The sequence below is a fragment of the Sceloporus occidentalis genome, unplaced genomic scaffold (assembly GCF_023333645.1).
Source record: "Sceloporus occidentalis isolate IW3139 unplaced genomic scaffold, rSceOcc1.0.p SCAF_155, whole genome shotgun sequence".
Classification (NCBI taxonomy): Eukaryota; Metazoa; Chordata; class Lepidosauria; order Squamata; family Phrynosomatidae; genus Sceloporus; species Sceloporus occidentalis.
The window spans coordinates 752,285-764,245 of record NW_028317135.1 but is presented as its reverse complement, the minus strand read 5'-3'; the positions used below and the strand labels follow the sequence as shown (position 1 = coordinate 764,245).

The following is an 11,961-nucleotide window of genomic DNA, read 5'->3' as shown; positions in this document are numbered from 1 at the left end:
TTAATGATAACAGGTGTTCCGTGTTCAGGTAGTTAGGTGTTTTCTGAGCGCGGGACCCGCTCGTGCCAACGCTACACGCGTGTGACCTGAAATATTAGCCCTGAGTGCCTGCCGCTGCCAGCCAGAGCCGCCGCCTGCTTCCTGCCGTCGGTACCCTCCTCTGGTTTGTTTTGTTTGTTTTTTGTGTTTTTCCTGCAGTCCGTGTGAATGACAGACCAGATTGAGGTTAAACGTCTTTTGGGACGTTTTGGAGATGAAACCTTAGACCTTCGATAAAATCCTTTTTTCGGTTTTGTAAATGCTGATCGGACAATGCAAAAAAAAAAACCCCCAAAAACATAAAAGGTGCGTTTGGTCACCAGATTTTTTGTGTTCTGCGCTCAGATCTTATCTGCCGTTTCAATTTGCAGTTTTTTCCCCTAATTCTTGGAAAGCTCCGGAAATGTAACCTGTTATCGAGACATTCGTTTCCCAGTTCCATGAGTATCAACAGAAGGGATACAATGTAGCGAATCCCTCTTCACAACCATGCGCATTGAGTTCTTGTTGCCGAGGCTTTGTTGAAAAAAAAAAAAAAAAAGTTTTGCCGTCGTAAGATTGGGAAGGGGGGGGGCGGGGGCCGCGGTACCCACGACTTGAAGAAGTGTTGATGAAGTTTAGATACTGTCTTTGACCTCTGTGCAACCGAGAGTTCAGCACCCGTTACCCTCCCCTGTCCCCGCATGTCTCTCTTATGAGAATATTCGGATGGCCTGAGTGGCGGAGGCATGGCACACGGGGCACTCTGGCTCGTTCCTCTCACAAATGCGGACGGCACACTCCATGCAGAAAAGGTTGTGCCCGCACGGCACCAGCGCAGCAGTGACTTCGCTCTCAAAGCACACCATGCACTCCCGGCTCCCAGAAATCGAGTTTCGAGTGGCACTTAGCTTGGTAAAGCCCGGCATCGCCTCCCCCTGGCTTCTTCTCGGCAGGCTGGTAAGAGTGGAATCCGGGGAGCGCTGCGATGAGTTGGTCTGGATAGTGCCGCTGCTGCCGGAGCGCTGCTGCTTTGGAAATATGCCCGGCGCTGGACTGTTGTTTTCCTGCCCGCCCCACATGGGACCCCCGGACTCCGCCACTCCGTAATAGACCTCCTGCTTGTAATTGGGGAACAGATAGCCGTAGTTGAAGTCATTTTGATCGTTCAGTCGCGGGGTCTCGTACACAGGCTCCGGGGGACAGTCGCCGATGCACCCCAAGCTGTTCTGTCGAAACGTAGAGAGGGGTTTGCAGGTGGCTGCCGTCCCGTGCACCCTCCAGCTTTCTGGATACCGACTTTCCATGCCAGAATCCGGGCTGCTCGAAAGAAAGTCGTTCTCGTTGTTGTAGTCCAGAATCTTGCCCGTACGTACGGCGATGTGGGTCTCTATCTCTTCCCGGGCCCTTTCCACGTTCCCTGGCGCCCCTGTGATCTCAAACACGGGGTCTCGATCGCGACTCGGAGTAATGATGTAGGTATTTGTCTGCTGCTGGATCCTTTTGATCGTGGCCCCTTTGGGTCCCACCACTAAACCCACCACCCGGTAGGGAACCCTCACGCGGATGGTCACCTGGCCGGGAAGGGTGGGAGCGCTGCCAAAAGCCGTGCCAGCTTTGTTGCGTGAAGCTCTGATCATGGAGAAGTGTTCGGCGGCAGAGATAATCTCGCGCCTTGCCATAGCTACGTCTTCTCGGCGTCCGGTTACCATAAACACCGGCTCCTCTCCTCTTACCGGTGTTTTGATATACGTGTTTGTCTTGGCCCTCAGTGCTTTGATTTTGCAGCCTAGGAAGACAGAAGGACAAAAAATAGAGAAGATTAGCGTAACTCTTAACGGTTACTAGAAAGTTTCAACCTTCCAACTGCGGTGGACTAAAGTTCCCATTCTGCCCAGCAAGTCATTTATCTTCCACCATCAATCGTCCCAGACCAAGAACAACTGTAACCAACTATATTTATTAGACCCGAGTCTTGGTGGAAGTAGAAGAATGATCGAGGAAGCCTCGGAGTATCGGACAAAGACAATTTATGTAATTTAAGCAAAAAGGATTAAGGTTCTTATTCTAATTTGAAGCGGTCTTCGGAATCACATCTGCCGGGATTTCCTGCGACAGGACCCAGCCGGTCCTAGCTACAGGTCTGGACCACGAACGTCTTATCTCGGCACCAGTAGCACGCGTGAAGACGTTGGAAGTTCGTTAAACTGAATGTTGGCCCTGAATGTAGGAAGTTCGTTAAACCGGCCGAACGTCTCGATTGGTTCTTTTGCTGCGTTTATCGTACTCTTCGCAATTGAACTTCAGATCAGGGCTGGGCAGCAGTTACCCTCCAGCTGTCTGCGCATGCAGGAACGTGTCGACTCGCAGCCGCCGGAGGGCAGGTGTCTTTACTGCTGCTCCGGAGCAAAGAACGACTAGAACGGTCTCTACGTCAAAGAACAAAGGCAACTTTTACCCACAACTTCCAATATAAACCCCGCGCGTGTAATATCCCCATTCACGCCAGCGCTAACTTTACATTGGCACCATAGACACAAATCCTTATTGCCCCTTAAAAAATAAGAGTGCTGAGTAAACGTAGACTATGCTGGCGGATCGGCCCCATTGTATTACCCTCTACCACTTCTGCTGGAAGGCTGTTCCACTTATCTACCACCCTCTGAGTAAAGTAACGATAAAACTCAATATTCTTGCACGGAATAGGTTAATAGGTGTACATATATCAAGTCTGATTGGGAGGCTATTAATCTACAGGCCACCCCCCCTCACCAGAACACTACCTAGGTCTCTCAGATCGAAACAAAGAGCCCATTGTTCTGAGTCTTCCAAGGGTCCCCCCCGCTGTAAGGATACGAAGCCTGCTTTAATGGCCTCCTAAAAGCATTGAGATTTTTATTGTAAGGTGGACACAATCCCCACAGCTGTTAATAGAGCGGGGAGGAAAAGGGGGAGAATCGTAAAGTCTGCCCCATAAACCCGCGTCTCAAATGTTACATTCATAAACTCGCAAAATAATTAAGCAGCGAAGCGCGTGTCGGGGGGGCGTGTGTCGTGACGCAGAGTAAACACGGTTACTTTACAATTAATATGCTAGAAATCACGGCGTTCGGTGAAATGGCCCACAAAATTCAGTTCTGCTTCCCAAACGGAGGGTTGGGGAACACCGTCTTTTTCTCAAACTGCGAGGATATAGGAGATAAATTCTACTCAGAACTAGTTTAGAAAAGTCTGTGTCTGCGAGGAAGGTCTCATAAGTTCAAAGGACGGGGTCTCCCAATATACCGCCAGACTGTAAGCTCCTTGGGACAGGGTCGGCCATTATACCGCTAGACTGTAAGCTCCTTGGGACAGGGTCTCCCATTATACCGCTAGACTGTAAGCTCCTTGGGACAGGGTCTGCCATTATACCGCCAGACTGTAAGCTCCTTGGGACAGGGTCGGCCATTATACCGCTAGACTGTAAGCTCCTTGGGACAGGGTCTCCCATTATACCGCTAGACTGTAAGCTCCTTGGGACAGGGTCTGCCATTATACCGCCAGACTGTAAGCTCCTTGGGACAGGGTCGGCCATTATACCGCTAGACTGTAAGCTCCTTGGGACAGGGTCTGTCATTATACCGCCAGACTGCAAGCTCCTTGGGACATGGTCTGCCATTATACCGCTAGACTGTAAGCTCCTGGGACAGGCTCTGCCATTATACCGCCAGACTGTAAGCTCCTTGGGACAGGGTCTGCCATTATACCGCCAGACTGTAAGCTCCTTGGGACAGGGTCTGCCATTATACCGCTAGACTGTAAGCTCCTTGGGACAGGGTCTGCCATTATATCCAGCTACCAAACGCTGCTCCTATCTGTGCCCCCCCTGCCTTCTCCTGCGTAGAATAACCCCCTCCGGCAAATTATAAACAAATTAATTTCCCTCTGGATTTTCCCCCATTAAAGTAAAGTAAAGCCACTTGCAAACAAGCCCCCCATGGCGGAGCTGTCCCCAGCCCCAGAAGGCCATCCAAAATGGGGGGGGGAATTTTTGTCTGGGCTACGAGCGGGTTAAATCCGATGGCCTGCGATTCACACTTGCTGCAAGGAGGTTGAAATAATCCCTTCTGAAAAGGCCTCATTCTCTGGGGAGGGCGCGAGGGGCTTTGGGCCCTTCGACAAAAGGCTTTCTAACCAACGCTGCGTGTCGGGATAGCCCGAACCTCGCTGTAATGCGATACCGCCATATATAATATATACGCGCAGCCAACGGGTGTTTAGAAGCAAAGGGAGACCGTGGAAGAATTAACAGAAATCTCCCAGTTTCACCCCGGAATCTTACGGATTCTTTTTTAGGCATTTTTTGTTCTATCGATGTCCGGGTGGGAGGTGAACATGCAAGAAAAATACCTTCCTTTTCCCAACTTTAAAGTTTCTTCACTTTTAGGAAATTTGGGGGCTGTTTCTCCAAAATGGGGGGGTGTGCTTTTTCTATGTATCCACATCTCCCCTACATGTAGATTCCTAATCAGACGCAATGTATCCAGCATACAGAATAATGACTTCATTATGTACAGGAAATTAAAATATTTCAATGTATTTTTTTCATATTTATCAGAATCTTGTTCTATCTTCCCAGCCCTTTATGGGAGGGAGGAGGGGGGGGGTCATTTTTCTTTTTATTGTCCTGAATCCAGTGCATTTCAGGATTATGTTGGACGGCCAGAATTTTTTTTTTTTTTACTGGTCTCGGGAGGATGCATCTGGCAACTTATTTCTCCAAAACACAGGTATTACCATCCCTTACAGATGTGATTCCAACCGAGAGATCAACCGCATTCCAACTGAAGAATGTAAGATGTATAGAACATCAACCAATGTATCCGCTTTCTTGGTTCCAGGTTCTGTTACAGAACTGGCTAGCGTCCGAGGGACAATGTCCCCTTTAGCTTCTGAAGAAGACCCACCAGCTTCTTGTAACAATACCGCCACCACCCGCCCGAGCCGCCCTGCGTCCTGAGACAACGGAAGCGAGATCGGATGGAGAATAAAAAATCTCTGAAAGTTGACAACGCAAGCGGCACGTTAAGAACGTTATTACCCGGCGAGAACGACTACCGACATGAATATTTAACCATGTCCTCTCTAGTAATGTGAACCCGGGGAGAAGCTCGGCGTGGAACGGAATTAAGTTTGGCATCTTAAATTTGGTGAATTAAAAATTCTAATGCCGATGAAAAGTCTTGGGGTTGGAGAAGGGACCGACGTTGCGAGCAAATGCTCGTTCTGCTGGATGACCGTGAATCGCGTGGTCTGGCCGGCTTCTGAAGACCCTTTACCAGTTACCGCCCAGTTGAATGTCATTTTTAAACGCTTAAATCTGAATCACTTACGGCTGGCCGGCTGCCAGGAGATCATCACCGAGAGGAGAATATGGAGAGGCGCAAGGGTGGGTGGGGTTGCCCAATCCACAACAAAGAAAGCTCCCAACCTGTCGCCTTCCATCTACTCCCTTCGGGCCCCGTACAGCTGGGTCCCAATGGGTGACCCTCTCACTTCGACTCCGACCCCCCCCCCCCCGTTCTGGATCAAGCTGGCCACCGTCTCTTGAATTTGAGGTATGGAGCCTCGTGATTCCAAAGGGAATTCCTTTGTCTGAAAGCATCAAGATCTCTTGAGCAAAAATCTAATCTCTGATCGCTGGACCCGACAAAACCCTCAACCAGGACAGACAAAAAAAGTTATTTTACCCAAAAAGTAATTAAAGAAAATGTTTTTTTGATACCTGACCCGTCCGGTCTTACTAAAAGTGTCTTGAACTTACATTTTAACGACCTTTATCAGGAATGGAATCTTCATTTTCAATCTACTGAAAATGTTTCCGAAAACAAAGGGGAAGCTCCGATGGGATGCCGGGGGGGGGGGGGGGAGTCGGTATGGATGAAACCTCCTGGACACTTTCAAAAGTAACAGAATCCCGAGGCGATACAGATAAGACAGGGGGCCAGATGCACTCACTTCTCATATGGCAAAAGATAAGTGGCGTCCGGCAGATGTCCTGCGCGGCTGTAACGCACACTCACTGCAGCATCTCTCTACAATCGGCCTTCCCGCCGGGGAGGTAACGGGTGGAACGGTGTATGGGGATCCCAAAGAAGTCACATGAACCTTCTCTTATACAATCTGGAGATGAGACCGTATAACCATAGGTACCATACTTCACCCAGTATGGAGGAGAACTTGAGACCCCCCCTGATAAGAGGAGCCTGCTGTCCATGTGGGTACTAAGTATCTATATCATTAAGCCCCATTGTTCCTTACAGGACCAAGAGGATGGCCGCATGGCTTGTTGACCGCATATACCTTCACGAACATAAATCCGCTCCTACGGGGGCGCGTCCAACAAGCTTTTCTTTTTATGGTGCCAGCTGAGGATCATGGGAATAGTAGTCCAGCCAACATCTTTCACTTCTTATTCATACCCTATGAACATGGCTATCAAGTCTTTGTACCTGGCACGTTCACCCCCCCCCCCCCCGGTCTGCATGGCACAGCTATCCAGCAGAGTTGGGACTTGTATAGGCTCGGCCATGGTATGAAATGAAATTGCGGAAGCAGGCTTTTGGACAGCGGTGGGTGGATCTGATAGGGCAGTTACTTGTGATCTGCCCCATCCGCTGCCTCTCTTTTAAAGATACATACACCCAACTGGGTCTACAACACTGCAGGGCGTTCCAGCAAAGGCCGCTTTACAACCAAAACTTTAAGTAATTAAAAGAAGCGCCAGTAGATACTCAGATGAGGTACTCAGCACTGTCATAGCATCTTTAATTATTAACGAAGTAGGAGGAGCTCGTTGTCCCGCCCCCTTCGTTACAGGCGGAAAGGAGATAACTCGGCCCGCGGCCCCCTCTTCCTGTTACTATATCTCTTGTCGCCAAGCGTGCCGCGTGTTTATCAAGACCGCGTCTGCGCCCGAGACCGCCAATGCCGGCGGTTGGCACGCCCCAAAGCGCCACCGCCCCGTTTCAAACACCAATGGCCTTTCACATGCCACATGGAGATAACGGCTACAAGGACGAGCCCTTAGATTTATACGACGGGCTGCGGAGACCCATGCAGATCTGTAAACGCAGCACAACAGCACGTGCGCGCCACTGCTTCCGACAAAAGGAACACGATTCCGAGCGTTACAATGTAACAAAGAAATGCCCACAAGTCGCTTTGTTACCCTGAAGTCCTGCCCGTCATCTTCACTAATAGTTTTGGGGCATCAAAAAACATTTTTTTATTTATTTTTTTTTAAAATATATTTTAATTAAAAATAAATAATCCTGATAATTGAACAGATCTGACAATATCTCATATAAAACGTCTTCCGCTCTTCTCTGCAGGCTCTATTTTTAAACAGGGTGCACAATGCGCATCGTGCGTCACGCCCACCTTCATTCATGGCTCGGCGCAGCCATACTGTGCTTTGTAACTTCGTGCGAGGCCCCAAATTCTTACAACCTCCAGATTTTTGGGTTTGTTTCCCCTTTTTTGGGGAACAATTTGAGAAGAACGGGGTCGGCTGTTCGCCCCCTCGTTGTGTTAGAGCGCGCACGCGGTCCGCATTGTGCGGTTGCTTTGTAAAACACGCATGGTACTCTGGAAATTAAGTGCCACACCCCCCGACAACTGTTTGGCTACAACATGCGCGTCGCAGCCTCTCGCCTTCCCTACCGAATTGATCCCGTATCTGCGGCAATAGCTCCGATATCGCGGTGGGGTGGGAAAAAATCCGAACCGACCTATCCTCTCCCTCTGAATGTTCCTTAAATTATTTTTCAAAAATGTTCTACATTTTTTTTCTTCTTCAAACCAGAGAATCAAAATTAGGCAGAAAAGACGAAAAAAAAAAAAAAACCCCTCAATATATATCACAAAAAATAAAATGTTAAATATGTGAATATTTTCTCCCCCGGTGGAAATTGATATGCAGAGAGTTGGCACGCAATACTTTATATATAAAAATATATTAAAAATGCACATTTTTTTTGTTACAAAGGACCGAATTTCTGAGCGGTAAGAAATGATGATTTTTTTCCGCACTGCATTTCCAGTGGAAACGAAGGGTTAAACATGCACTGTAGTTGAAGTATTTAATCAGTAAGGAAGGACGGAGGAAAAAACAAAAAAAAAAAAAAACCCCACACGCTCACAAAGAGAACGTTAAAGAAATGTTTCCGTGCGCTGTTTCTTTGAACGCGGCGGCGGAGCGGCGGGGTAGACGCGCGGCGCGTGTTTCTGTTGTTGCTGCAGACATGGAGAGATTCGACATGTCTCATGCCACCGTGTGCACGGAAAGTCTGTGACGCTCCAGACAAAGAGCTGCGAGGGGGGAAGCGTGCGTCCCGCTCTCCGGCGAGCCGCAGCGCCGCGACCCGGACGGTCCGGCCGGCGATGCGCAGGTGCCGCCGGCCAGAGACCTGCCGCCGGCCAGAGACCTGCCGCCGGCCAGAGACCTGCCGCCGGCCAGAGACCTGCCGGGGAGGACAACCGCACGCGCCACCAAAACAAAGGGCTGTTTACAAAAACATTCCGGCCGGAGGAGCTCGTTACCATCTTCCCCGTCTCCTTCAAAACCCCTCGGCAGCTTTTCTTTTCTTTTTTTATAATTATTATTATTGTTCTCAATGATTTGACATTTTACAAAATCGGCAAAAACGCATTTTTTCCCAAAATAGTGAAAATTTGGAGTCGATTTTGTCTGCTAACGATGAAACCAGTCGCAGCGTCAGTGCAGAGACAAACAAACGCTTTGTGCTGGGGTTCTACCTCTGCCTCGTGCAGACGGTGGCTAAACTCATCTTTTTTTTTTTTTTTGGTACCCGGACGCCATTCACGCCCCTCTCTCTGCCCGCAGCGCTCTACCGATTCTCCTCCATGAAGGAGACGACCCGGCTCGGGGACGAGTCCTAGCGGGGTAACTCGCCGCTGGCCGGATTTAATTGTAACAGAGCTCTGACTTTATTTACAACAAAAGCATCCACCACGTGCCGCCGGGAACAAAGACTGAACTTCACCGGCCATGTGGACCAGATTTCAAGTTCTTTGTTGAGCGTTTGGAGGTTCCTAGATCTGCCTCCACACTGAGAAGGTCACGATTTTACATTTTTACATTTATTTGTGTTTATAAAGAGGGGCAGCCTGGTGAAAAGGGTGAAAGTTGGTGTTGGAATGGCTGATTTTTGGTCGAAATCTGCCACCCCGATCTCAGATGTCTCCTCCTAAGCTTCTAATTGGCACCATCTGTCAAACTCCCCCAAACACCAGTTGGCAACAATTAAAAAAAAAAAAACACGCATCCAAAAAATGGTCAGTTTGGCATTTCGGGTTTCTCTAAAATTCCCATTTTTTTTAGTACAGTGCAGAAATAATGATGTCATAGGAATACGCCTTTTTTTTGCTCATTGTGTGCACAATAATATTTTGGAACGAGAGGGGCTCGTGGGATTCTTTTCCTCCGTACCCTCACACCCACTTTATTGGGAGGCCTGTCCATTGTCTCCATACCCACATGAACAGTTCTAAGTATGATACCCCTGCCTTATTATCTGCCCCAAAACCTCCCCAATCTATTAACCGAAAGGTTTTTTTGGGGGGGAAATCTTTAGATGCAACACGCCAGGATTTCGGTTATTATTACACGTCTACGCCAGAGGTATTGGCGGCGCACACACCCACCTACAACCAGCAGCACCTGCAGAAGATCACCAAGCCCACCACAAAACCAAGTCGACGTCGGACTAACAGTCCCATCATCCACATTCACCCTGTCGCTTGTTGGGGGGGGTAATGGGGTTTATTACTTGTTTCCCCATTCACCCCCCCCAGTTCCCTCGTCCAGCTTACCCAAACGGGGGGTCTCTTTCACAAGAACCTAAAGTACTTCTCGGTGGGTTCCGTGGTCTTGACCCTCAGTGTCTTCCTCAGACTTTAGAGAGTAATCTCTGCGGGGGCCAGCACGCTGTTCCCGATTTCGAGGGGCTATTGTGCGGACTCAGTGAATAATACCCCTCGGCTTGGAGACAGATCCCTCAGACTACAAAGACATCCCACGAACAGTTTATGTGGATGCCACTCGGGCTCAGCGTCCCTGGCGATTTGCAGGCAACGAGCCGTGGCGGTTGGGTTATCACATGAATAAAACAAAGTGGCCAAGAAGGGATAGGGTGAATTCCGTCCGCGGAACCCCGTTTCGGCAGGGGTGGGTGTGGTGTCTTACACTTTTTAACCCTACAACCCCCCCCCCCTTCCACTAGAGAACAAAGCCATCCTCACGAAAACAGCAGCCAGCGGGGCTCGGTACTCGACACCCAAAAACTTTCAGCCTAAAAAAGTTCTCACCCCCCCCCATTAATGCAGCCACCCCCCCACACCCATCTGCAATTACCCCCCATGCCTCAGAGAACCCAAAACAAAGACAAGCATCCTTATCTGTACTTTGCATGGCACCTGCATACGGTGTAGCGCAGTACAAAAGGGCAATAGATGCCAACACGTACCGTCCTCAGGGGCGATATGAAGGCACAGGGAGAATTGGAAAGGTCTGCAGGGGATGAGCGCGCAGGTCTCTCGCTCGCTTGCTCGCCGAGTGCAGACGGTATACAGGCAGACGAGGAGCTGTATGCCCAGACACAATCGTATCCTCACATAAACTTTTATCTCGCTCATCACGCTCGTCCTCAAAGCCACAGCGGAGGAGTGGAGACGGGTCCAGCCGCCCCGCCGAGCACCTCTCTCGGCGACAATAACTTATCCGATTCCTTTATCACAATGAAAGCTTTCCTTTTGCCCGTCGAAAGCCAGCGTTCGCTTAGAAGAACACAAAGGGAGAAGCCGAGGCACATGCGATGAATCTCAGCATCACTGGCGGGGGTGTGACAAGGTCCCATCTTCCCAAACAAAAGGACCCAGGCCTTAGTGCGGGGACCCCTGAGACAGACAGCTATCTGGGGGGGGGGGGGGTGAAGTTTATACAGCCCCCCAGTGCCTCCTTTGTTTTTATTTTGGGGGGGAGAAGTATCTGCCCCAAGAAACATTCAATTCAATATCCCACCGGAGAAAAGCGAGAAGCCCCTAAAAACACTCCCCAAAACAACAGGGAAACCAGTGAAGGAAGCTGGCCACCAGTACAGGCACTGGGACAGGGCTATCCCTGTGGGGGGGTGGCAGTGCCAGGGGGTGCCCCCCAGGGGCAGGGTGGACAAAGGGTGGGCACTTACCCTGCCTCCCCACAATCTCAGCCACGTGTTCCGAGCTGGGCACCGGGACACACTCTGTGGTGTTGGAGCTCTTCAGCCGGAGTTCTGCCTCCTTGTACAGGACGCTGAGCTTGCTGTCCCCTTTCTGGGGGTGCTGGGGGTGGCTGCTGTTGTTGTTGTTGTTGGTGTCCTCTTCTGTCTCCCCTAAACCCAGCAGGCAGAGTTGGTCCAGGGCAATCTGAAGAGCCCTGTCATCCTCCAGCACCCTGTCCTTGGTCAGGTCTGACATGCCCCCATTCCTTTCCATCATCCCTGATACCACCAGGCTAGGCATGGCTAACAAAGACTCGCGAACAAAGAGGGGCAAGAGAGACAGAACCAGAAGAGAGAGAGAGGGAGAAAGGGAAGGGGGGTACCGGCCCTCCCCCTCCTCCCCCTGTGCCCACCTCCTCCGGGTGGCCACCCCTCTCTCTGTCTCTGTAACTCGATCTCCAGACAGACCCAGGCCCCTTGGCCACGCCCTGCGAGCTGGCAGGGGAGGGGCTAAGCCGGCATGCAGGGGAACTCTTTTGTTTTAAATTCCCTGGCTGGGTCTGCAGCGTGACAGGCTGCGCTGGAGCATGCTGGGAGTTGTAGTTCTCAGACCCCTTTCTCCTACTTCTCCAGATGCTGAGGATGCTGAGTGTTAGGTTTGGGGGGCTTTTTAATAATGTCC

At 50.2% G+C, this 11,961-nt stretch overlaps 1 protein-coding gene across 1 annotated transcript; it reads right to left on the bottom strand.

The window, feature by feature from the left end:
* Window positions 1-731: 731 nt before the first annotated feature.
* LOC149280463 (RNA-binding protein MEX3A-like) lies at window positions 732-11,580 on the bottom strand. Its single transcript, XM_089500554.1, has 2 exons — window positions 11,268-11,580; window positions 732-1,807 (listed from the first exon to the last, which is right to left on the bottom strand). The coding sequence occupies exons 1-2, from the start codon at window positions 11,578-11,580 to the stop codon at window positions 732-734; spliced, it is 1,389 nt and encodes a 462-aa protein (XP_089356680.1).
* Between the last annotated feature and the right edge of the window lie 381 nt (window positions 11,581-11,961).